The sequence below is a fragment of the Triticum urartu genome, chromosome 6A, assembly GCF_056163025.1.
Source record: "Triticum urartu cultivar PI428250 chromosome 6A, HENAU_Tu73, whole genome shotgun sequence".
In the NCBI taxonomy this organism is placed as follows: Eukaryota; Viridiplantae; Streptophyta; class Magnoliopsida; order Poales; family Poaceae; genus Triticum; species Triticum urartu.
In genome coordinates, this window is record NC_141878.1 from 56,860,012 (window position 1) to 56,887,348 (window position 27,337).

Sequence of the window (27,337 nt, forward strand, 5' to 3'; positions counted from 1 at the left end):
GACGGCAAAGACCCTAGAAATTTTGCCGTCAGCGGCGGACGGCAAAGGCCTTCCGTTAGCCACTTAACGGACTGACAGCGCAATTATTGCCGTCCGCTCTCTTTGCCGTCCGCCGCATACGGCAAAGACTTTGCCGTCAGTAGCAGACGGCAAAGTAGCTGTTTACCGAAGCCTACTTTGCCGGAGCCTTTTGCCGTCCGCGGCTGACGGCAAAGGCCTTTGCCGTCCGCCGTTCAGGCCTTTGCCGTCCGCCGTGGCAGACGGCAAAGTAGCTGATTCCTGTAGTGTGATATTGAAGGTAATATAGACATCTGGGTCGATGTGCAAACGCCTCCAGTTCTACCATTATGTGAGTTTTTCTCAACCATGCATGCATATGTTTATGTCTTTGATACAGTTTATTCAAAAATAGGTGACAACTAATTTGTATTGTCAGCTTATTTCGGTTCAAGCAAACATGTCCGGCGCTTGGTAGACAGGACCTACTACTGCCCCGGGGCTGAATTAAACTGCGAGGAGATAAGTCATTATGTTTCATGGCTTGAAGATCTTCATACTGTCAAGACAAATTTTCTTCCTGAACTTAGAAATGTTAGTACTCAAAACATGCAACCAATAGTGATCGTATTGAACTACGGTCACATCTATAATCGAAAGATGGTAAGATTTTTACTATTTGTCCTTAGTGCATCTGTTGCATACATTATTTTTGAAGCTAAACTTTCATTGCTAAGTATATTAATTACTATACGATGTTCTTCAACAGGGACTCCCGATGACAGTTGTGCCTCAGTGGATCGAGACAAAAGGTCGCATGTCAATGGTTAGCTTATGACCAAGATCTCCTACATTGCACATGAGTGCATTCAGGATTTCTGAAAGCGAAGAATGCTTAATAGTGAAAGATTGGAGCAAAATTGTTAACGATCGCATAGAAGTACTAGGGGCAGCAAGGAGAAGCGCAACCCAAGATTAGGAGACAGATTCATCTGCATGCTCCAGTATGATGAATCAGGAGAGCTATACATGTTCTATGCTATTCTACCTGAGAGGGAGCAACATGAGTGATTTAGCTAGTTTATGCTCTTAGTACTTGTCCTCTCTCATGTCCGTATTGTCCTGAACTTAATTAATCTCAAATAGTGATTTGCTTGTGAACGCTTATAATATCATGACCATGTTGAACTCGATGATATCTTTGCTTCTGTTACAAGTGAATGTTTCTTCTTTAAGCTAGCTAGTGTTGGTGATGATTAGATAGCGGTAATGACTATGATGATTAAATAGTGGTAATTAATGAGGACTAAGATGATTTTTAGCTAGCTAGTATATATATACATATATACTGTTGTTGGTGATGATATGATGCAAGAGTTTATTTATTTATTAATATATGATGATGATGAGTTATTATATATATCATTTATGAAAGAAATCGCAAATTAGTTTGAACTGGATGGATCCTAGCTAAGTGATCAAGTATATATATATATGCCATATCCATATCCATATCAAGTATAACAACTCATTATAACGTAAAACAATCCTAAATTAAATTGATAATACAAATTTAAATGAAAAATAAAAATAAAATAAAAAACTCATAAACATTTAGTACCGGTTGGTGTTACCAACCGGTACTAAAGGGCTCCCGGCCCCCGGAGCTGGCTCGTGCCACGTGGTTGCCCTTTAGCGCCGGTTCGTGCTGAACCGGTACTAAAGGGGGGAGGGCCTTTAGTGCCTACACTTTAGCACCGGTTACGGAACCGGCACTAAAGGGCCTTACGAACCGGTGCTATTGCCCGGTTCTGCACTAGTGTTATGACGGACTCTTTTATCACCTCCATAACCGAAAAATATTTCCTTAGTCCTCTAAGGATAAATTTTGACCGCTGTCCAATGATCTACTCCTAGATCGTTATTGTACTCCCTTGTGAAAATTATGCTAAGGTATACAATAGGACTGGTAAACAACATAGCATACTTTATAGAACCTATGACTGAGGCATAGGGAATGACTTTTCATTCTCTTTCTATTTTTTGATGTGGTCGGGTTTTGAGTCTTTACTCAACTTCACACCTTGCAACACAGGCAAGAACTCCTTCTTTGACTGTTCTATTTTGAACTACTTCAAAAAAAACTTGTCAAGGTATGTACTCATTGAAAAATCTTATCAAGCGTCTTGATCTATCTCTATAGATCTTGATGCTCAATGTGTAAGTAGCTTCATCGAGGTCTTTCTTTGAAAAACTCTTTTCAGATACTCCTTTATGCTTTTCAAAAAATTCTACATTATTTTAGATCAACAATATGTCATTCACATATGCTTATCAGAAATGTCGTAGTGCTCCCACTCACTTTCTTGTAAATACAGGCTTCACCGCAAGTCTGTATAAAACCATATGCTTTGATCACTTTATCAAAGTATATATTCCAACTCTGAGATGCTTGCACCAGTCCATAGATGGATCGCTGGAGCTTGCACACTTTGTTAGCACCTTTAGGACTGACAAAACCTTCTTGTTGCATCATATACAACTCTTCTTTAAGAAATCCATTAAGGAATGCAATTTGACATCCATTTGCCAGATTTCATAAAATGCGGCAACTGCTAACATGATTCGGACAGACTTTTAAGCAGTGATACGAGTGAGAAAATCTCATCGTAGTCAACACCTTGAACTTGTCGAAAACATTTTGCGACAATTCGAGCTTTGTAGATAGTAACACTACTATCAGCGTCTGTCTTCCTCTTGAAGATCCATTTATTCTTAATGACTCACCGCTCATCGGGCAAGTCAATCAAAGTCCATACTTTGTTCTCATACATGGATCCCATCTCAGATTTCATGGCCTCAAGCCATTTCGTGGAATCTGGGCTCATCATCGCTTCCTCATAGTTCATAGGTTCGTCATGGTCAAGTAACATGACATCCAGAATAGGATTACCGTACTACTCTGGTGCGGATCTCACTTTGGTTGACCTACGAGGTTCGGTAGTAACTTGATATGAAGTTACATGATCATCATCATTAGCTTCCTCACTAATTGGTGTAGGAGTTACAGGAACAAATTTCTATGATGAACTACTTTCCAATAAGGGAGCAGGTACAGTTACCTCATCAAGTTCTACTTTCCTCCCACTCACTTCTTTCGAGGGAAACTCCTTCTCTAGAAAGGATCCATTCTTAGCAACGAATGTCTTGCCTTCGGATCTGTGATAGAAGGTGTACCCAACTGTCTCCTTTGGGTATCCTATGAAGACACATTTCTCCGATCTGGGTTTGAGCTTATCAGGATGAAACTTTTTCACATAAGCATCGCAACCCCAAACTTTAAGAAATGACAACTTCGGTTTCTTGCCAAACCACAGTTCATATGGCGTCGTATCAATGGATTTAGATGGTTCCCTAATTAACGTGAATGCAGCTGTCTCTAATGCATAACCCTCAAAACGATAGTGGTAAATCGGTAAGAGACGTCATAGATTGCACCATATCTAATATAGTACGGTTACGATGTTCGGACACACCATTATGTTGTGGTGTTCCAGGTGGCGTGAGTTGCGAAACTATTCCGCATTGTTTCAAATGAAGACCAAACTCGTAACTCAAATATTCGCCTCCACGATCAGATCGTAGAAACTTCATTTTCTTGTTATGATGATTTTCCACTTCACTCTGAAATTATTTGAACTTTTCAAATGTTTCAGATTTATGTTTCATCAAGAAGATATACCCATATCTTACTCAAATCATCTGTGAAGGTCAGAAAATAACGATACCTGCTGCGAGCGTCAACACTCATCGGACTGCATGCATCAGTATGTATTATTTCCAACAAGTTTGTTGCTTGCTCCATTGTTCTGGAGAACGGAGTCTTAGTCATCTTGCCCATGAGGCATGGTTCGCAAGCACCAACCGATTCATAATCAAGTGATTCCAAAAGCCCATCAGCATGGATTTTCTTCATGCGCTTTACACCAATATGATCTAAACGGAAGTGCCACAAATAAGTTGCACTATCATTATTAACTTTGCATCTTTTGGCTTCAATATTATGAATATGTGTATCACTACGATCGAGATTCAATAAACCTTGGGTGTATGACCATTGAAGGTTTTATTCATGCAGACAGAACAACAATTATTCTCTGACTTTAAATGAATAACCGTATTGCAATAAACATGATCAAATCATATTCATGCTTAACGCAAACACCAAATAACATTTATTTAGGTTCAACACTAATCCCGAAAGTATAGGGAGTGTGCGATGATGATCATATCAATCTTGGAACCACTTCCAACACACATCATCACTTCACCCTTAACTAGTCTCTGTTCATTCTGCAACTCCCGTTTTGAGTTACTAATCTTAGCAACTGAACTAGTATCAAATACTAAGGGGTTGCTATAAACACTAGTAAAGTACACATCAATAACATGTATATCAAATATACCTTTGTTCACTTTGCCATCCTTCTTATCCGCCAAATACTTGGGGCAGTTTTGCTTCCAGTGACCAGTCCCTTTGCAGTAGAAGCACTTAGTCTCAGGCTTAGGTCTAGACTTGGGCTTCTTCACTTGAGGAGCAACTTGCTTGCCGTTCTTCTTGAAGTTCCCCTTCTTCCCTTTGCCCTTTTATTGAAACTAGTGGTCTTGTCAACCATCAACATTTGATGCTTTTCTTGATTTCTACCTTCGTCGATTTCTGCATCACAAAGAGCTTGGGAATTGTTTCTGTTATCCCTTGCATATTATAGTTCATCACTAAGTTCTAGTAACTTGGTGATAGTGACTAGAGAACTTTGTCAATTACTATCTTATCTGGAACATTAACTCCCACTTGATTCAAGCAATTGCAGTACCCAGACAATCTGAGCACATGCTCACAGGTTGAGCTATTCTCCTCCATCTTTGTAGGCAAAGTATTGTCAGAGGTCTCCTACCTCTCGACACGGGAATGCGTATGAAATACCAATTTCAATTCTTAGAACATCTTATATGTTCCGTGACATTTCAAAACATTTTGAAGTCCCGGTTCTAAGCCATAAAGCATGGTGCACTAAACTATCAAGTAGTCATCATACCGAGCTTTGCCAAACGTTCATAATGTCTGTATCTACTCCTGCAATAGGTCTGTGTGATAGCCTGGCTTATTAGGGATGATAGACTACTCATATAAATAAGGAATTCCTTCTTTTCCGGGAGCCCATTCTGACAGAACTCCAAAGTTAAGCGTGCTCAGCTTGGAGTAGTTTCAGGATGGGTGACCGACCGGGAAGTTGCTCCCGGGTGCGCACGAGTGAGGACAAAGTGCGCAGAAAAGACTATTATTGATCTGTGGGGCCAATCTAGATCCTGCCAGGAGTAACGACCACCGGAGGGTGTGTCCGGGGCGTTACAAGTTGGTATCAGAGCCGACCCTCGCGGTTACACAGATGTTTGCGGACAGGTGTGCGGTCATGTTGTTCATGACGTTTATGACCCGTCGTAGCACACGGCATGGCACATGTACCGGACTGGAAGCACGGACGTATGTGCCAAGAGGGAACGTTCCTGTGACCCGACGAGGACGTCGGTTCCTCTGAGTGGGGGTGTATGTGATAGCCTGGCTTATTAGGGATGATAGATTACTCATATCAATAAGGAATTCCTTCTTTTTCGGGAGCCCATTCTGACAGAACTCCAAAGTTAAGCGTGCTCAGCTTGGAGTAGTTTCAGGATGGGTGACCGACCGAGAAGTTGCTCCCGGGTGCGCACGAGTGAGGACAAAGTGCGCAGAAAAGACTAGTATTGATCTGTGGGGCCAGTCTAGATCTCGGCAGGAGTAACGACCACCGGCAGGTGTGTCCGGGGTGTTACAGTCTGTCACCTAGCAGTGCATCAAGGACATAATTCTTCTGTGCAGTAATGAGGATAATCCTCAGATCACGGACCTAGTCCGCATCATTGCTACTTTCATCTTTCAACATAGTTTTTCTCTAGGAACATATCAAAAAATAAACGGGGAGCTACATCGAGAGCTATTGATCTACAACATAGTGATACGTCCATTTTGCATCATGCTTTTATATCGATATTTATTGCATTATGGGTTGTTATTACACATTATGTCACAATACTTATGCCTATTCTCTCTTATTTTATAAGGTTTACATGAAGAGGGGGAATGCCGGCAGCTGGGATTCTGGGCTGGAAAAGGAGCAAATATTAGAGACATATTCTGCACAGCTCCAAAAGTCCTGAAACTTCATGAAAGTTATTTTCAGAATATATAAAAAATACTGAGCGCAAGAAGTACCAGAGGGGGGCCACCCACTAGCCACAAGGGTGGGGGGCGCGCCCTACTCCCCTGGGCGCGCCCCCCTGCCTCATGGGCCCCCTGGTGGCCCTCCGATGCCCATCTTCTGCTATATGAGGTCTTTCGTCCGAGAAAAATCATAAGCAAGCTTATGGGACGAAACTCCGCCGCCACGAGGCCGAACCTTGGCGGAACCAATCTAGGGCTCCGGCAGAGCTGTTCTGCCGGGGAAACTTCCCTCCGGGAGGGGGAAATCATCACCAACGATCCTCTCATCGAGAGGGTGTCAATCTCCATCAACATCTTCACCAGCACCATCTCATCTCAAACCCTAGTTCATCTCTTGTATCCAATCTTTGTATCCAAACCTCAGATTGGTACCTGTGGGTTGTTAGTAGTGTTGATTACTCCTTGTAGTTGATGCTAATTGGTTTACTTGGTGGAAGATCATATGTTCAGATCCATTATGCATATTAATACCCCTCTGATTATGAACATGAATATGCTTTGTGAGTAGTTACGTTTGTTCTTGAGGACATGGGAGAAGTCTTGCTATTAGTAGTCATGTGAATTTGGTATTCGTTCAATATTTTGATGAGATTTATGTTGTCATCCCTATAGTGGTGTCATGTGAACGTCGACTATATGACACTTCACCATTGTTTGGGCCTAGAGGGAGGCATTGGGAAGTAATAAGTAGATGATGGGTTGCTAGAGTGACAGAAGCTTAAACACTAGTTTATGAGTTGCTTCGTAAGGGGCTGATTTGGATCCATATGTTTCATGCTATGGTTAGGTTTACCTTAATACTTCTGTTGTAGTTGCGGATGCTTGCAATGGGGGTTAATCATAAGTGGGATGCTTGTCCAAGTAAGGGCAGTACCCAAGCACCGGTCCACCCACATATCGAATTATCAAAGTACCGAACGTGAATCATATGAACGTGATGAAACCTAGCTTGACGATAATTCCCATGCGTCCTCGGGAGCGCTTTCCTTCATATAAGAGTTTGTCCAGGCTTGTCCTTTGCTACAAAAAGGATTGGGAAATCTTGCTGCACCTTATATTACTTGCTACTTGTTACCAATTACTTTATCACAAAACTATCTACTACCGATAATTTTAGTGCTTGCAGAGAATACCTTACTGAAAACTGCTTATCATTTCCTTCTACTCCTCGTTGGGTTCGACACTCTTACTTATCGGAAGGACTACGATAGATCCCCTATACTTGTGGGTCATCATGACTCTTTTCTGGCGCCGTTGCCGGGGAGTGAAGCGCCTTTGGTAGGTGGAATTTGGTAAGGAAAAATTTATATAGTGTGCTGAAATTTACCGTCACTTGTTACTATGGAACATAATCCTTTGAGGGGTTTGTTCGGGGTATCTTCACCTCGTCCGGAACCACAATTAGTTACCCCTCAACCTACTGAACCTACTGAAAATGTTTACTTTGAAATTCCTTCGGGTATGATAGAGAAACTGCTAGCTAATCCTTTTGCAGGAGATGGAACATTGCATCCCGATTTGCACTTAATCTATGTGGATGAAGTTTGTGGATTATTTAAGCTTGCGGGTATGCTCGATGATGTTATCAAGAAGAAGGTCTTCCCTTTATCTTTGAAGGGAGATGCATTGACATGGTATAGGCTATGTGATGATATGGGATCATGGGACTATAAGCGATTGAAATTGGAATTTCACCAGAAGTTTTATCCTATGCATCTTGTTCATCATGATCGTAATTATATATATAATTTTTGGCCTCGCGAAGGAGAAAGCATCGCTCAAGCTTGGGGGAGGCTTAAGTCAATATTATATTCATGCCCCAATCATGAGCTCTCAAGAGAAATGATTATTCAAAAAATTTATGCTCGGCTTTCTGACAACGATCGCTCCATGCTCGATACTTCTTGTGCTGGTTCTTTTATGATGAAGACTATTGAATTCAGATGGGATTTATTGGAGAGGATTAAACGCAACTCTGAAGATTGGGATCTCGACGAAGGTAAGGAGTCAGGTATGATACCTAAGTTTGATTGTGTTAAATCTTTTATGGATACTAATGTTTTCTGTAAGTTTAGCACTAAATATGGACTTGACTCTGAGATAGTAGCTTCTTTCTGTGAATCTTTTGCTACTCATGTTGGTCTCCCTAAGGAGAAATGGTTTAAATATAATCCTCCCGTTGAAACAAAAGTAATTGTACCTATTAAAGTTGAAGAAAAAACTATCACTTATGATGATCCCGTTGTTCCCACTGCTTATGTTGCGAAACCACCTTTCCCTGTTGGAATTAAGGATCATGCTAAAGCTTCAACTGTAGTCAACAAGAGTAATATTAGGACAAACAAACCCCCTGAGCAAATTAAAGTTGAACCTAATATTGCTATGGTTAGAGATCTCTTGGCCGATAATATTGATGGGCATGTTATTTATTTATGTGAAGAAACTGCTAGAATTGCTAAGCCTGGTGCTAAGGATAAACATAGACCTGTTATAGGCATGCTGTTATTTCTGTTAAAATAGGAGATCATTGTTGTCATGTCTTATGTGATATGGGTGCTAGTGCTAGTGCAATACCTCATACCTTATACAAAGAAATTATGCACGATATTGCACCCGCTGAGATAGAAGATATCAATGTTACAATTAAGATTGCCAATAGAGATACTATTTCACTGATTGGGATTGTTAGAGATGTTGAAGTCTTGTGTGGGAAGGTTAAATATCCTACTGATTTTCTTGTTCTTGGTTCCCCACAAGATAGCTTTTATCCCATTATATTTGGTAGATCCTTCTTAAATACTGTTAATGCTAGGATAGACTGCGAAAAGGATGTTGTTACTATTGGTTTGAGTGATATGTCTCATGAGTTTAACTTCTCTAAATTTCTTAGACAACCCCGTGATGAGGAATTACCTGGTAAGGACTAAATTATTGGTCTTGCTTCTATTGATGTGCCTCCTAATGATCCTTTAGAACAATATTTGCTCGACCATGAAAACGATATGTTCATGAATGAAAGAAGGGAAATAGATGAAGTATTCTTTAAACAAGGACCTATTCTGAAACACAACTTGCCTGTTGAAATCCTATGTGATCCTCCTCCACCCAAGGGTGATCCTATGTTTGAGCTTAAACTGTTACCTGATACTCTTAAATATGCTTATCTGGATGAAAAGAAGATATATCCTGTTATTATTACTGCTAACCTTTCAGAGCATGAAGAAAATAAATTATTGAAAACTCTGAAGAAGCACCGTGCTGCTATTGGATATACTCATGATGATCTTAAGGGCATTAGTCCCACTCTATGTCAAGATAAAATAAATTTGGAGAAGAATGCCAAACCAGTTATTGATCACCAACGGCGGCTAAATCCTAAGATGAAGGAAGTGGTAAGAAAGGAAATATCAAAGCTCCTTGAGGCAGGTATGATTTATCCCGTTGCTGATAGTCAGTGGGTAAGTCCTATCCATTGTTTCCCTAAGAAGGGAGGTATTACCATTGTTCCTAATGATAAAGATGAATTGATCCCACAAAGAATTATTACAGGTTATAGGATGGTAATACCTCCCTATGGAGGTATTAATGTGGAGAGTCCACCATACCTACCTATGGATTGAGTAAGATCCTTCAAGTAAGTTGTCATCGGTGCAAGCAATAAAAATTGCTCTCTAAATATGTACGACTTATTAATGTGGAGAAAATAAGCTTTATACGATCTTGTGATATGGAAGAAATAAAAGCGATGGACTGCATAATAAAGGTCCATATCACAAGTGGCAATATAAAGTGACGTTCGTTTGCATTAAGATTTTGTGCATCCAACCATAAAAGCACATGACAACCTCTGCTTCCCTCTGCGAAGGGCCTATCTTTTACTTTTATCTTCTACCTTATATAAGAGTCATGGTGATTTTCACCTTTCCTTTTTACATTTTATCCTTTGGCAAGCACAATGTGTTGGAAAGATCCAGATACATATAGCTAATTGGATGTGAGTCTGCATGAGCTATTATTGTTGACATTACCTTTGAGGTAAAACTTTGGGAGGCAAAACTATAAGCCCCTATCTTTCTCTGTGTCTGATTAAAACTCCATACCCATAAATATTGCGTGAGTGTTAGCAATTGTGAAAGACTAAATGATAGTTGAGTATGTGGACTTGCTGAAAAGCTCTTATATTGACTCTTTCCTATGTTATGATAAATTGCAATTGCCTCAATGACTGAGATTAGAGTTTGTTAGTTTTCAATGAAGTTTATGATTCATACTTGAAATTGTGATTGAATTGTTACTTTAGCATAAGAGATCATATGGCTATATATATATTGATGTTCTAAGAATGATCATGATGCCCTCATGTCCGTATTTTATTTTTATCAACACCTTTATCTCTAAACATGTGGACATATTTTTCGATTTCGGCTTTCGCTTGAGGACAAGCGAGGTCTAAGCTTGGAGGAGTTGATACGTCCATTTTGCATCATGCTATTATATCGATATTTATTGCATTATGGGCTGTTATTACACATTATGTCACAATACTTATGCCTATTCTCTCTTATTTTATAAGGTTTACATGAGGAAGGAGAATGCCGGCAGCTGGGATTCTGGGCTGGAAAAGGAGCAAATATTAGAGACCTATTCTGCACAGATCCAAAAGTCCTGAAACTTCACGGAAGTTATTTCCAGAATATATAAAAAATACTGGGCGCAAAAAGTACCAAAGGGGGGCCACCCACCAACCACGAGGGTGGGGGCGCGCCCTACCCCCCTGGGCGCGCCCCTGCCTCGTGGGCCCCCTGATGGCCCTCCGATGCCCATCTTCTGCTATATGAGGTCTTTTGTCCGAGAAAAAATCATAAGCAAGCTTACGGGACGAAACTCCATCGCCACGAGGCGGAACCAATCTAGGGCTCCAGCAGAGCTATTCTGCCGGGGAAATTTCCCTCCGGGAGGGGGAAATCATCACCATCGTCATCACCAACAATCCTCTCATCGGGAGGGGGTCAATCTCCATCAACATCTTCACCGGCACCATCTCATCTCAAACCCTAGTTTATCTCTTGTATCCAATCTTTGTATCCAAACCTCAGATTGGTACCTGTGGGTTGTTAGTAGTGTTGATTGATACGTCTCCAATGTATCTATAATTTTTTATTGTTCCATGCTATATTATATTCTGTTTTGGACATTATTGGGCTTTATTATACACTTTTATATTATTTTTGGGACTAACCTACTAACCGGAGGCCCAGCCCAGAATTGCTGTTTTTTTGCCTACTCTAGGGTTTCGAAGAAAAGGAATATCAAACGGAGTCCAAACGGAATGAAACCTTCGGGAACGTGATTTTCGGAACGAACATGATCCAGAGGACTTGGACCCTACGTCAAGAAATCAACCAGGAGGCCATGAGGTAGGGGGCGCGCCTACCCCCCCTAGGCGCGCCCTCCACCCTCGTGGGCCCCCTGTTGCTCCATCGACGTACTCCTTCCTCCTATATATACCTACGTACCCCCAAACAATCAGATACGGAGCTAAAACCCTAATTCCGCCGCCGTAACTTTCTGTATCCATGAGATCCCATCTTGGGGCCTGTTCCGGAGCTCCGCCGGAGGGGGCATCGATCATGGAGGGCTTCTACATCAACACCATAGCCTCTCTGATGATGTGTGAGTAGTTTACCTCAGACCTTCGGGTCCATAGTTATTAGCTAGATGGCTTCTTCTCTCTTTTTGGATCTCAATAGAATGTTCTCCCCCTCTCTCGTGGAGATCTATTCGATGTATTCTTCTTTTACGGTGTGTTTGTTGAGTCCGATGAATTGTGGGTTTATGATCAAGTTTATATATGAACAATATTTGAATCTTCTCTGGATTCTTTTATGTGTGATTGGTTATCTTTGCAAGTCTCTTCAAATTATCAGTTTGGTTTGGCCTACTAGATTGATCTTTCTTGCAATGGGAGAAGTGCTTAGCTTTGGGTTCAATCTTGCGGTGTCCTTTCCCAGTGACAGTAGGGGCAGCAAGGCACGTATTGTATTGTTGCCATCGAGGAAAACAAGATGTTTTTTTTATCATATTGCATGAATTTATCCCTCTACATCATGTCATCTTGCTTAAAGCGTTACTCTGTTCTTATGAACTTAATACTCTAGATGCATGCTGGATAGCGGTCGATGTGTGGAGTAATAGTAGTAGATGCAGGCAGGAGTCGGTCTACTTGTCTCGGACGTGATGCCTATATACATGATCATACCTAGATATTCTCATAACTATGCTCAATTCTGTCAATTGCTCAACAGTAATTTGTTCACCCACCGTAAAATACTTATGCTCTTGAGAGAAGCCACTAGTGAAACCTATGCCCCCCAGGTCTATCTTCCATCATATTAATCTTCCAACACTTAGTTATTTTCATTTCCTTTTATTTTACTTTGCATCTTTATCATAAAAATACCAAAAATATTATCTTATCATATCTATCAGATCTCACTCTCGTAAGTGACCGTGTAGGGATTGACAACCCCGTATCGCATTGGTTGCGAGGATTTATTTGTTTTGTGTAGGTGCGAGGGACTCGCGCGTAGCCTCCTACTGGATTGATACCTTGGTTCTCAAAAACTGAGGGAAATACTTATGCTACTTTGCTACATCACCCTTTCCTTTTCAAGGGAAAACCAACGCAGTGCTCAAGAGGTAGCATTGATTACTCCTTGTAGTTGATGCTAGTTGGTTTACTTGGTGGAAGATCATATGTTTAGATCCATTATGCATATTAATACCCCTCTGATTACGAACATGAATATGCTTTGTGAGTAGTTACGTTTGTTCTTGAGGACATGGGAGAAGTCTTGCTATTAGTAGTCATGTGAATTTGGTATTCGTTCGATATTTTGATGAGATGTATGTTGTCATCCCTCTAGTGGTGTCATGTGAACGTCGACTATATGACACTTCACCATTGTTTGGGCCTAGAGGGAGGCATTGGGAAGTAATAAGTAGATGATGGGTTGCTAGAGTGACAGAAGCTTAAACCATATGAACGTGATGAAACCTAGCTTGACGATAATTCCCATGCGTCCTCGGGAGCGCTTTCCTTCATATAAGAGTTTGTCCGGGCTTGTCCTTTGCTACAAAAAGGATTGGGACATCTTGCTGCACCTTATTTACTTTTATTACTTGCTACTCGTTACCAATTACTTTATCACAAAACTATCTGTTACCGATAATTTCAGTGCTTGCAGAGAATACCTTACTGAAAACCGCTTATCATTTCCTTCTGCTCCTCGTTGGGTCGACACTCTTACTTATTGAAAGGACTACAATAGATCCCCTATACTTTTGGGTCATCACGCAGATATGTAAATACTATCAGGACTAAGTTCATGATAAATTAAAGTTCAATTAATCATATTACTTAAGAACTCCCACTTAGATAGACATCCCTCTAATCATCTAAGTGATCACATGATCCATATCAACTAAACCATAACCGATCATCACGTGAGATGGAGTAGTTTTCAATGGTGAACATCTCTATGTTGATCATATCTACTATATGATTCACGCTCGACCTTTCGGTCTCAGTGTTCCGAGGCCATATTTGCATATGCTAGGATCGTCAAGTTTAACCCGAGTATTCTACGTGTGCAAAACTGTCTTACACCTATTGTAGATGAACGTTGAGCTTATCACACCCGATCATCACGTGGTGTCTCGGCACGACAAACTTTGGCAACGGTGCATACTCAGGGAGAACACTTTTACCGTCATTTTTTTAGTGAGAGATCATCTTATAATGCTACCGTCAATCAAACAGAATAAGATGCATAAAGGATAAACATCACATGCAATCAAAATATATGTGACATGATATGGCCATGATCATCTTGTGCCTTTGATCTCCATCTCCGAAGTACCGTCATGATCTCTATCGTCACCGGCATGACACCATGATCTCCATCATCTTGATCTCTATCAATGTGTCGTCACATGGTTGTCTCGCCAACTATTGCTTTTGCAACTATTGCTATCGCATAGCGATAAAGTAAAACAATTACATGGCACTTGCATCTTATGCAATAAAGAGACAACCATAAGGCTTCTGCTAGTTGCTGATAACTTCAACAAAAACATGATGATCTCATACAATAAAAATATAGCATCATGCCTTGACCATATCACATCACAACATGCCCTGCAAAAACAAGTTAGACGTCATCTAATTTGTTGTTGCAAGTTTTACGTGGCTGCTACGGGCTGAGCAAGAACCGTTCTTACCTACGCATCAAAACCACAACGATAGTTCGTCAAGTTAGTGTTGTTTTAACCTTCAACAAGGACCGGACGTAGTCACACTCGGTTCAACTAAAGTTGGAGAAACTGACACCCGCCAGCCACCTGTGTGCAAAGCACGTCGGTAGAACCAGTCTCGCGTAAGCGTACACGTAATGTCGGTCCGGACCGCTTCATCCAACAATACCGTCGAACCAAAGTATGACATGCTGGTAAGCAGTATGACTTGTATCGCCCACAACTCACTTGTGTTCTACTTGTGCATATAACATCTACGAATAAACCTGGCTCGGATGCCACTGTTGGGGAACATAGTAATTTCAAAAAAATTCCTACGCACACGCAAGATCATGGTGATGCATAGCAACGAGAGGGGAGAGTATTGTCTACGTACCCTCATAGACCGTAAGCAGAAGCGTTATGAGAACGCGGTTGATGTAGTCGTACGTCTTCACGATCCGACCGATCCAAGTATCAAACGTACGGCACCTCCGAGTTCAGCACACGTTCAGCTCGGTGACGTCCCACGAACTCCGATCCAGCAGAGCTTCAAGGGAGAGTTCCGTCAGCACGACGGCATGATGACGGTGACGATGATGTTACCGACGCAGTGCTTCGCCTAAGCACCCCTACGATATGACCGAGGTGGATTATGGTGGAGGGGGGCACCGCACACGGCTAATAGAGATCAATGATCAACTTGTGTGTCCTAGGGTGCCCCCCTGCCCCCATATATAAAGGAGCAAGGGGGAGGCCGGCCGGCCCCTGTAGGGAGCGCCAGGAGGAGGAGTCCTCCTCCTAGTAGGAGTAGGACTCCTCTTTCCTACTCCTACTAGGAGGAGGAAAGGAAGGTGGAAGAGGAGAAGGAAGGAGAGGGAAGAAAAGGGGGAAAAGGGGGCCGGCCCCCTAGTCCAATTCGGTTTGGGCTAGGGGGGGCGCCCTGCCTCCTCACTTCCACCACTTGGCCCATGAGGCCTATTACTTCTTCCTCATATTCCCGTAACTCCTCGGTACTCCGAAAAACACCTGAATCACTCGGAACCTTTCCGATGTCCGAATATAGTCGTCTAATATATCGATCTTTACGTCTCGACCATTTCGAGACTCCTCGTCATGTCCCCGATCTCATCCGGGACTCCAAACTACATTCAGTACATCAAAACATATAAACTCATAATACCGATCATCACCGGACTTTAAGCGTGCGGACCCTACGGGTACGAGAACTATGTAGACATGATCGAGACTCGTCTCCGGTCAATAATCAATAGCGGAACCTGGATGCTCATATTGGTTCCTACATATTCTACGAAGATCTTTATCGGTCAAACCGCATAACAACATACGTTGTTTCCTTTGTCATCGGTATGTTACTTGCCCGAGATTCGATCGTCGGTATCTCAATACCTAGTTCAATCTCGTTACGGGCAAGTCTCTTTACTCGTTCCTTAATGCATCATCCCGCAACTAACTCATTAGTTACATTGCTTGCAAGGCTTATAGTGATGTGCATTACCGAGAGGGCCCAGAGATACCTCTTTGACAATCGGAGTGACAAATCCTAATCTCGATCTATGCCAACTCAACAAGTACCATCGGAGACACCTGTAGAGCACCTTTATAATAACCCAGTTACGTTGTGACGTTTGGTAGCACACAAAGTGTTCCTCCGGTAATCGGGAGTTGCATAATCTCATAGTCATAGGAACATGTATAAGTCATGAAGAAAGCAATAGCAGTAAACTAAAACGATCAAGTGCTAAGCTAACGGAATGGGTCAAGTCAATCACATCATTCTCCTAATGATGTGATCCCGTTTATCAAATGACAACTCATGTCCATGGTTAGGAAACATAACCATCTTTGATCAATGAGGTAGTGACACTCTATTTGTCTATGTATTCACACATATATTATGTTTCTGGTTAATACAATTCTAGCATGAATAATAAACATTTATCATGATATAAGGAAATAAATAATAACTTTGTTATTGCCTCTAGGGCATATTTCCTTCACCACATCAATCAAAGTTTGACCCAAAATGATCGGGACATAGCATGTCTTATGTTGTGGATCGAGCCCAACCAAAGGCATGCAAGACGAACTCAAAGGAAATCATCACCACCCCCCGCGCCCACCACCATCACCTCCATGGACGCCACGACCATCACCACTAGGAGACACCTCCGATTGGGCTATGATCTCCAAATGAGTGAGCTTCTTATGCTTCCTTGACGTGGTATCCATCATGCATGGGTTCATGAACATGATAGCCCACTCTTCGGCCTTCTTCTCTTTTGCAAGCCTCTTCTCCTCAAGAGCAATCCTACGCTCCTCTGCTGCCACCTTCCTCTCTTCGGCTTGTCACATCCCCCCTCCTCCACACTACAATGAACAACAACAAGCTCAAACCCCACAACCGCAAACCATCGTTAATGTGTCAGACAAAAAAGAAAAGGCAAAAAAGACACCTCTATGACATTTCACAAGCACTTGGTGGCCCTGGTCCTTGCCCGCGGCTACGACGGCCAAACGCGCCGGAGAAGGAGGTGTAGGGGTGGCCGAAACAGGGCTATGGTCCATCGTATAAGAAGAAGGTGGCGTGCGGGTCGGCGTGGCCTTCTTCTTCTTCTTCTTCTTCTTCTTCTTCTTCTTCTTCTTCTTCTTTTTGCCGCCGTCACCTCGGTGAGCGCCTTCATCGCCTCCACCGGCTTTTCGCCCACTTGCCATCGGGCGAAGCAACAAGATGGCGTCCGGCATCATCATGGGTGCTAGGGCCTTGCCACGGGCCTTTGATGTCTGCGCGACGGTACAGAGCAAGTTTTTTTTGCCCCCAACCTCTTCCTTCGCAGGCGACAACAGAGGGGTCGATTCCGGCGGCGACGAGCCGAAGGCAGTGGCCAGCGAGGTCACGGAGTCGACTTCCAATTTCAGTGCGGTCGATGTTACTTTTGGTGTATGTGGTGTTTTCACACACTAGCTCATTATTTGTCAGTTAGTTTTGGAGTTTTGGTGATGGTTCAGTTCATCGATTTTTTGTTTCACTTAAATAGGTACAGGACATTCGCAAAGAAAAAAAAAGGTTTACAGGAGGCACCACTCCCCAAGATCCAGAACCTCTCCGTCGCGGCGGGCGGCGGCAAAACCTAGCGCTCCATCGCCGCTCCGTTCCGCAGCCGCGTCGGGCCGCGAGGGGCGGCTGTCGACGAGGAGCTGTGGGCGAAGTATTGACGCCAAATCTTCCGTCCGGACATGGAGAATAAGGAGGCTGCGGGCGCGGCTGCGGGCGCGGCGGCGGCCGAATCCGACGGGACCGCAGAGAAGCGGGCACGGAGTGGCGACTGCGACGACACCGCCGACGATTTCATCAGCAGTCTCCCCGACGCCGTCCTCGGCACCATCATCTCCCTCCTCCCCACCAAGGACGGCGGCCGGACGCGGGTCCTCTCCCGCCGATGGCGCCACCTCTGGCGCTCCGCGCCTCTCAACCTCGAGGTCAGCACCCGACCCCCCGATGCCGACGCCGACGCCGACGCCGCCGGCCCCGTCCCCACCCCCTCACGCGTCCTGCCCTCCGCCGTCTCCGAGATAATCTCCAAACACCCTGGCCCCGCACGCCGATTCTCCCTCCACTGCCGCGGCGACGGCGACCTCTGCCCCCAGGCGGAGAGCTGGCTTCGCTCCCGCGCCCTCGCCAACCTCCAGGAGCTCGATATCAGCTACGCCGAACCCCCGCTGCTGACATCGGTTCTCCGCTCTGCGCCCAACATCCTTGTCGCCAAGATCAGCCATGGTGATTTCGAGCCGGCCATGATCAATTTCCCCTTCCTCAAGAAGCTCTCCCTGTTTCGCCTTACCATCTCAGCGGACCTCTTCCCCGGACTGTTATCCTGCTGCCATGCCTTGGAGAGCTTATCCATGACCAAAGTTCGTGCTGTGGGCTGTCTCCGTCTTAGCTCGCCGACCATTAGGACCATCATCTTCCGTCATAGCTATGGTGAAACCGCGGAACTGGTCATCGAGGATGTTCCTCGCCTTGTGAGGTTACTAGTGCCTTATTGTGAGAGAGATGATAGTGTGACTGTCAGGGTAATTAGGGCGCCTAATCTGGAGATATTGGGCCCTTTCTTCGTTGTTGTCTCCAAGCTCCTACTCTTCCAGGTAGCATCAGGGTCATCTTTGAATCTTGCTGTCGGTCGGCATTTCTACATGGAGATAATATTTTTGATGTTCATTGTTTGTTTTCCTCAGGGAATAAGCCTGGTCAGCTCCACAAACTCGATGCGCACCTTGAAGGTTTTGGCTCTCAAGTCTTCTGGGCAGAAATTGAATGCAGTTCTTAACATCCTTAGGGGGTTCCCCTGTTTGGAAAAGCTTTGTGTTATTGTGAGTAATCATCTTTGCTTTCTTGAAATGTTTGATTGGTTGACATACTGTAAAATTCTAGTTTGCAACAGCTTTGACATATGCCTCTCCTCCTTGTTTTGCAGTTTCATACAAACCGTGAGAGGAATGACGAAAATGAGCCTCAGTATGATCCACTACATCCAGTCGAATGCCTTGAGACCCGTCTAAAAAAAGTGGTGTTTAAGTCATTTGAGGGCTATGGCAAACAGGTTGACTTTGCGAAATTCTTTGTATTGAATGCAAAGGTGCTAGACAAAATAGAATTCGAAGTAAGAAATCAGTACAGCAGTGAGACAGTGGCTTATGAACACAGGCTGCTACAAGTGGAAAACAGAGCTTCCCGAGAGGCTCGGGTTGAATTCAGGACTACTTCATACTGACAGAGTACCATGTCAACAAGCGTATCCATGATTTGTCAGTGACCGGCCCCGGCCCCTTCAGACAGCCATAGACAGCGTTGATGCCTGAAGATTGCACTGTCCTGTGCTCATTTTGTAAATGGCGTCGATGCCTGAAGATTGCATTATCTTCTGCATAAGTCTGCTCTATTTCTAGTCTAAAGTTCCTCTATAATAATTCCAGAACTTATGAAGTTACCCCTGTTAAAACAGCAAAAGATGGTTTTGGATGTAAAAATAATGCACTTTGGGAAATCTCTGATGGGGAGGAATGCAGAAATATTGCTGCCGAAAGTTTTAACCGGAGGGAGCTGGTAGGTGATAACCTCATGTGCTGAAACTACTCACATCACCTTACCCTTAACCTATGCAATTGTGGCTTTGTTCTGCCTAAGCTGGTCTAGAAACATGTGACTGTGTGGGAAACTTAATTGTCCTTTCAGCTATAAACAAAAGCACGAGATATTTCATTTCTGATTTGATTTTTTTTTGCGTACACATAGCATTTGTTTGATACTAACAAAAGGTCAACCTGTAGACTAAGAAAGAGGTTTATGTAATTATCAAGGTATGCTATCAGGTTGAAGTTTTGCTAATCATCAAGGAGTATGTAATTGTGGCTAATGCTGCAATAGCCACAATGTGTCCCTCTGACTGCATCTGTGACATGTTTCTGTTGCATACCGATTGACTTATTACTAAAGTTTGACCTTTTACTGAAATGAAATTGATTGTCATCTTGTCTTGTAGTACAAACTTGCAAGTAATTTTACTTCATGGAGCAAGAAAAACATTGGATTCGGCTAAGGACCTGAAAGTAATGTTGGCTTTGGCAGTGGCAGAGATCCTTGTGTGTACTGCTTAATGCCTGTCAACTTGTTTTATGCATAAAACTATGTGTGGTTTCGAGCCAATATCCTTGTTGCCATTTGCCAAGATCAGCCATACACCGAGACAAGGTTGACGGCTTAATCCTATGTTAGGGTCTTACTTATGGGAAGGTGGCGGCGGGGAAATATCTGGTGCACCGGTGCTTGTGGTGCTACCGGTGCACCGAACTCAAGTCGCAAATTTTAAATGTTTGGAAATTTCAAAAAAAATGTAGCACATTGACACAACATTAATGTAGATTGTCACAAAATTTCAAGTTGAAAATCGAAACACAGCTCCTAAAACAAAAATGGCAAATTCAACACTAAATAGTACATAACGTAAGTTGGGCTTTAGATTTGGCCCATTATCACACTGATGTCAATTTTGTCATTTTTCTATCTCAAAAAATATTTCAAATTTTGATACAAAATTTTGTGACGACACACATTGATGTTATGTCAATGTGCTCAAATTTTTTCAGATTTAAAAAAATGTTGTACGGCATCCGGTGCACCGGTAGCACCACAAGTGTTGGTGCACCGGATACGTTCCCAGGTGGCGGCACTTGTTGAGGAGCGTCTTGATTAAGGGCTCAGATCAAGCTTCATACGGTTAGGGTGTGCGTGCAGGAAAATGCCCTTTGGTTCTTTAGATTTTTTTTTGAATAAACTTGACTTTCGTTTGCAGTAGTATATAATTTTCCAGGAATAAAAAACCGCATTGTCTTCAGGGAAAAAATAGAATAACATTTATTGCTATTATAGGTCACTATTCGCATTAATTTGGTTTTTTTGTTTCTTTAAAGAAGTCAACGGGGATTTTTGCTTTTCTGGATTTTTTTACAAGTACAATGAAATGTCAAGTTTATTTCAAAAATATTTGCATTTTTTATTTTAATTCAATTGCTATTTTTTTACTTCATATAGGGTGTATATACATCCATAGACCAAACGTTCATGTCCGTGCATATGTTCATAGAAGTGAGTGTATATGTGTGCACCGAAGGGCTATATGTGCCTATTTGCTGTCATGATGTGTCTGGTTCTCTCAGTTCGTCCACATCTTGGTTCTGCTTCGTCATCCTCGCGTTTTGTTTGATCCCTGCGTAGATGTATGCTCATGTCTGTTCTTTTGAGCAACTGTGTGTCACATTTCTATATACTTTTTTCTGAATATGTATGCCAAATGGCAAAACGGGATACAATGGAGAAGGTCTGTGAAATTGTTAAGAGGCAACTTGTTGTTCCTTAAGGCACTGAAGTTTGCGCTAGCACCAACTTCTCTGACCTTGGAGCTGATTCACTGGACACGGTAAATATCCACAATATTTTTTGACCGATGTCATGCATGTTACTTTGAACCAAGCAGCACCTAAACTAACTGGACAATACTGGACAAATAGCTTAAGGATCCAAATGAGTAGTTCCTTGTTGTGTTTGGTTATGTCTATTTTGTTGAGAGATGTGAAATGACACCGAGGACGTGGTTTCATGACAGTAATGTGTATCATTGGGTTTATATGTGTAATTGGGTTTCTAGAAATCTTTAGATTTTTATCCTTTGCATCCTTCAAGGTTTGAGGCTGACAGAATATGAGAGTCGTTATTAGATTTTCAAGGGGCCACATGAATTAGAAAAACCTTTGTATCTTAACATGGAATAACCAAACCTGGTATCTTAATTATAGCATTATGCTATGTATTGCAAATTATAGCATTATGGTTCTCATTTTGTGATTTTCAACTGAGTTGTTACTGGTATTCTCCAATTATTTACCTATTTGCTATATATATATATATATATATATATTCTCCTATCACACTCCTTTCTCTCAAAAACCAAACCTCAGTTAAATCAATTCAGTGATTTATATGTTTGTTTGGTAATTTGCAGATGCAAGCGGTTCTGACTGCTAAAGTTTGTAATTCAGATAAAGAAGGAGTCCTGGTTTGTAGTTCAGATCATAGGCTTGCTATGATTCTCTTGCGATTCAGAATTTTAGTCAAGGAATCTTGGCTTCTTGTTGGGTCTCTGCAATAAAGTCCAGTGGTTATCATCACCAGATGATTTCATTTGGTGGATGCTTGAGTTTAGAAAAAAAAAATCTCACTTTTCATCGTCGACGTACCGTCCATGAGAGCTATTGATACGAGGGAGTACATTTTGAGCAATGCATTTCTGTTGTTCCTGTAACTACAACAACTTTGCTTAGCTTGAACTCGTGCATGTAACCTCAAAGGTCGCTCCTGATCAGCTTTGTCTATAACATGATTATCTAGCTACATGTGTCCCATCTCTCTTGTTTTGTTTTGTTACGAATGCCACTTTCTTCACTGATCATGATCATTAGCATAAAACAGACAGTGGAAGGAGCACCGCCTACCTGGCACCGTCGAGCTTCCGCTCAGGCGGCGCATCAGGGGTGCGCCCCAACCGCTAGGGGTGCTTTTTTGCATCACCTAGGGGTGCTTTTTTGGGCAGCGCTGTTTGTCTGCACGACCCTAAAATGAGACTGACAGAAAACACACCCTCCTTTATTTGTGCCATACTACTATGCGAAGGCGTACTCCTTGAAGTATATTGCTTTTTCTGGAGTGGGGAACAAGCCCCGGCCTCTGCATCGAATTGCGGTATATTGGTATATTGCTACGTGCAAAGGTTAATGTACACTTACATGGCATGGATACCACATGGACATTGGCAAGTCACCAAGCCGACCGTTGTTAGAGATGAAAGTTACTTGGTAACCGCAAGTTGATGGTAAAGTTTACACCCCAAAAATGAGGGGCGATAATTAATTAGTAGTTAGATGCATATTTTCTGTTCGGGTCGCATTTTCCGCGCATAACTGTAAACTGATAATTATTTTACGCAATATATAAAGGATCTGCTAGAGATGCCCACGTCACCAAGTTGACCGTTGTTAAGAGATGAAAGTTACTTGGTAACTGCAAGTTGATGGTAAAGCTTACACCCCAATAATGATGGGCAACAACTAATTAGTTAGAAGCATATTTTCTGCGTGACAGAAAAATCTTAACAAGTTAATATTTTTTGCTCTAACCAACTAGATTCCGTCGTTCAGGCACCGCAAGCTTCCTATCAAGCCTCATGTACTGTAACACCCCGGATGTAACTTTCGCAATTTGTACTTCAACTCTTGTCATTTCCGGAGTTAAGTTATATTTATTTCCTCGGGTTCGGGTCTTTGTCTCCGTGTGTTGTTGTCGTTGTCATGCATCTCATATCATGTCATCATGTGCATTGCATTTGCATGCGTGTTCATCTCATGCATTCGAGCATTTTCCCCGTTGTCCGTTTTGCATTCCGGCGCTTCATTCTCCTCCGGTGGTCAATACTATCTTTCTTTCGTGTGTGGGGATTAAACATTTCCGGATTGGACCGAGACTTGTCAAGCGGCCTTGGTTTACTACCGGTAGACCGCCTGTCAAGTTTCGTATCATTTGGGCTTCGTTTGATACTCCAACGGTTAACCGAGGGACCGAAAAGGCCTCGTGTGTGTTGCAGCCCAACACCCCTCCAATTTGGCCCAAAACCCACCTAAGTCTTCTCCATCATCTAGATCGTTTGATCACGATCGCGTGGCCGAAAACCGCACCTCATTTGGACTCTCCTAGCTCCCTCTATGCCTATTTAAAGCCTCCCCCCGAAATTCGGATCTCCTCCTTCCCTCGAAACCCTAAAAATCCACCTCGCGCGCCGCCGGACACTTTCCCTGCCGACGGACGTGTCCGCCGTCGTGTCCGCCGCCACGTGGCAGCCTCCCATATACCCGCCTCCCTCTCTCTCCACCGCCGCCGCCGGAGCCCGCCGCGACCCGTGGCCGGCCCGCCCGCGCCCGCGCACGGGCCAGAGGAGCCGCCGCCGCCGCCTCCTTCTTCCTCCTCCGCCCGACGCCCCTTGCCGCCCATCGCCGGCGCGCGCGCCGCCGCCATCGCCGCCCCGCCGCGTACCTCGCCGCCGCCGCCCGCGGGAAGCCTCGGCTTCGCCGCCCGAGCCGGCGCGCCCGCCGCCGCCCGACCCCGCCGCGGCCACCGCCGAGCGCTGCCACCGTCGTCCCCGCCTCCTCGTCGTCCGGCCACTCCGGCGACCTCCTCCGACGTCATCCCCGCCGCCGGTCTACAGTGCTCCGGCCGCCTCGATTTCCGTGCGCGAGATCTAGATCCAAAAAACCCTAGGTCAAATTCGTCTAAGTCCCAGAAATTTCAGTACAAGTGCACATGTTCATGACCACGTAACTTTGCATCCGTAGCTCCGATTCATGCATATAGCATATCAAAATGTTCATCTCAGAGAGTACATCATTTCATTCCATTGCATCATTTTCATTTGAGCTCATCTTGATGCCCGAAATGCTGTTAGAAGAGGGCTACTTGAGATTATTGTCAGATCTGCTTCTCCTTTTAGGTTTTTGTCATTTTTGCCATGATTAATATGTGCATGATATGCCCGTGAGCTCTACATATGTTTTGTTAAGGGTTTTGTCATCTTTCCATAGGTGCAACCCATGTATTTTTGTGATGTGTTTGGTGACTTGTGCAAGCTTGCAAAGTGGTGCACTTGCTAATTCTGTTTTCGGGGACTTAGCAATTTCACTAAGTCCTGGAGCTGTTTATCTCATGATGCCATATGTTCATGTTGTTTCCTAGTGATCCGTGCCTCTTTTGAGGATGACCAGTAAGGATGTTTTGTTAATCTTGTAGTGCTATATCCATCCATGTCTTTGTTTGCAATTATGGAGCACCCTAGCTTGAGTCAATCAAGCTCTACTTTTGCTACTTTGGGAATCTGGGCAGATTGTCAACTTGTTTGCAATTTTGCCGATGATGTTGTAGTTGATCCGTGCATTCTATGCTATTGTTCTTGCCATGTCTAGCTTGCATTTTGTGCCTTCTTGATGGGTGTATGCTTGTCTTGCCATGACTTGCACCGTAGTGAGTGCATCGAGCTCGTAAACATGCCTACTTGAGTTATATTTCAGCATGTGTCAGTTTTCACTAAGTCTGAAAACTGATTATGTTTTTGCCATATTCACATACTTGCAATTGTATTTTCTGATCCCTTTTGGCTCAATGTCACTAAGGGACTTTTGTTAAGCTCTTTGAGTAGCTCCATGCCATGCTTTACTTTGCCATGTTCAGGTCCTGTAGCATGTAGTTTTATTGCTCCGAGGAGTGGTACTGAAAGTGCGTTATATCGACTAGAGGGGGGTGAATAGGCGATTTTTATGAAAGTCTTCAAAACGTGGGAGTTATGAAGACAAACAGTAGAGATATGCCTATTACTATGCAGCGGAAGTTAGACTACACTAGGCAAGCCATGGTCAAGTATCAACAGAGTGTAAGCACAGTGACAAATAGCTGTAGTGTAATTAGGATCAGGTAGGAAGATACTATGAAGCCAAACAGATCATACACTCACGTTGTGAAGACAAAAGATAGAACAGACACGCAATGACTTCACAATGAGTGATCAGTAAGTAAAAGAAAGTGAAGATGAAACCAGTGACTCGTTGAAGACAATGATGTGTTGGACCAGTTCCAGTTGCTGTGACAACTGTACGTCTGGTTGGAGCGGCTAGGTATTTAAACCTTAGGACACACAGTCCCGGACACCCAGTCCTGAACACGCAGCTCAGGACACCAAGTCCTCACCGTATTCTCCTTGAGCTAAGGTCACATAGTCCTCGCCCAATCACTCTGGTAAGTCTTCAAGGTAGACTCCCAAACCTTCACAGACTTCGTTCACTGGCAATCCACAATGTCTCTTGGATGCTCTGAATGCGACGCCTAACCGTCTGGGGATGCACAGTCCTCAAGTGTAATAAGTCTTCAGATCACACAGACAAGAAGATTTAAGTGATGCCCAATGTTCTCTGACTCTGGGTGGTTATGGCTTTATCCTCGCAAGGAATTCTCTCTCTCAAAGGCTTCGAGGTGGGTTTCTCTCAAACGACAAAAGCCGTACTCTCAATCTGAGCAGCCAACCGTTTATGGTTGTAGGGGGTGGGCTATTTATAGCCACTTGGCAACCCAACCTGATTTGTTCGAAATGACCCTGGGTCACTAAGGAACTAACACGTGTCTCAACGGTCAGATTTCAAACTCTCATGGCAACTTTACTTGGGCTACAAGCAAAGCTGACTTGTCCGGCTCTGGACAAGATTCGCTCTCATTGTCTTCACTCGAAGACATAGGTTTTTGGTTTAGGCATCACTTCAGTCATTCTGACTGGTTCTCCTGGACCCCACTTAACAGTACGGTGGTTCCTATGACTCAACACAAAAGAAAAAGAACTACGAAAGATCTAAGTCTTCGAGCTCCATAGGCTTCATAACGTGTCTTATTTTGTCATAGTATTCAATGTGAATATCTTCATATACCACCTTTGACTTCAATGTCTTCATACATTTTTAGGGGTCATCTCTGGTAGTAAAACCGAATCAATGAGGGACTTCTACCTGTGTTATCCTGCAATTCTCACAAACACATTAGTCCCTCAACTAGGTTTGTCGTCAATACTCCAAAACCAACTAGGGGTGGCACTAGATTCACTTACAATCTCCCCCTTTTTGGTGATTGATGACAAACTAGTTAAAGTTTTCAACGGGGAATATAGTTTGTGAAATTGTAAAGGATAAGGAATTGTCTTCATAAGTTGCAAGGGCTCCCCCTGAAGATGTGCATATAAGTTGATTTGCTTTTGGAATGCAAATGCACATGGCAGGTTGTACTTGTGGAGATCCACTTCAGCTTATGATGACAATCCACTATGCATGTGAAGATATATGAAGATAATGACATGCATAATGGAAAATGGACGTCTGCAGAATGAGATAAGTGCGGAATTTATCGTCGCACATTGCGGAATTTATCTTCGCAAAACAGGGTGGCAAACAAGTAGCAGACGACCATCTGGTTTAAGTGTTACAACTCATAAGAACCAAATGTAGCAAAAAAACGAGAGTTGTAAGCACGAAGCAAAAATATAAGGCACCCGCCCATATGAACCCGCTTGAAGA

General features: G+C 43.3%; 1 protein-coding gene across 2 annotated transcripts; it reads left to right on the top strand.

The window, feature by feature from the left end:
• Positions 1-17,683: 17,683 nt before the first annotated feature.
• Positions 17,684-19,896, top strand: LOC125513866 (F-box/LRR-repeat protein At3g59190). Of its 2 annotated transcripts, XM_048679073.2 has the most exons (3): positions 17,684-18,778; positions 18,869-19,003; positions 19,108-19,896. In XM_048679073.2, exons 1-3 carry the CDS (start codon positions 17,870-17,872, stop codon positions 19,402-19,404), a joined length of 1,341 nt encoding a protein of 446 aa, XP_048535030.1. In that variant the 5' UTR covers positions 17,684-17,869; the 3' UTR covers positions 19,405-19,896. The 2 variants fall into 2 exon arrangements, with proteins under 2 accessions (XP_048535030.1, XP_048535029.1); XM_048679072.2 differs by having other exon boundaries at positions 17,684-19,003.
• The last annotated feature ends 7,441 nt before the right edge of the window (positions 19,897-27,337 follow it).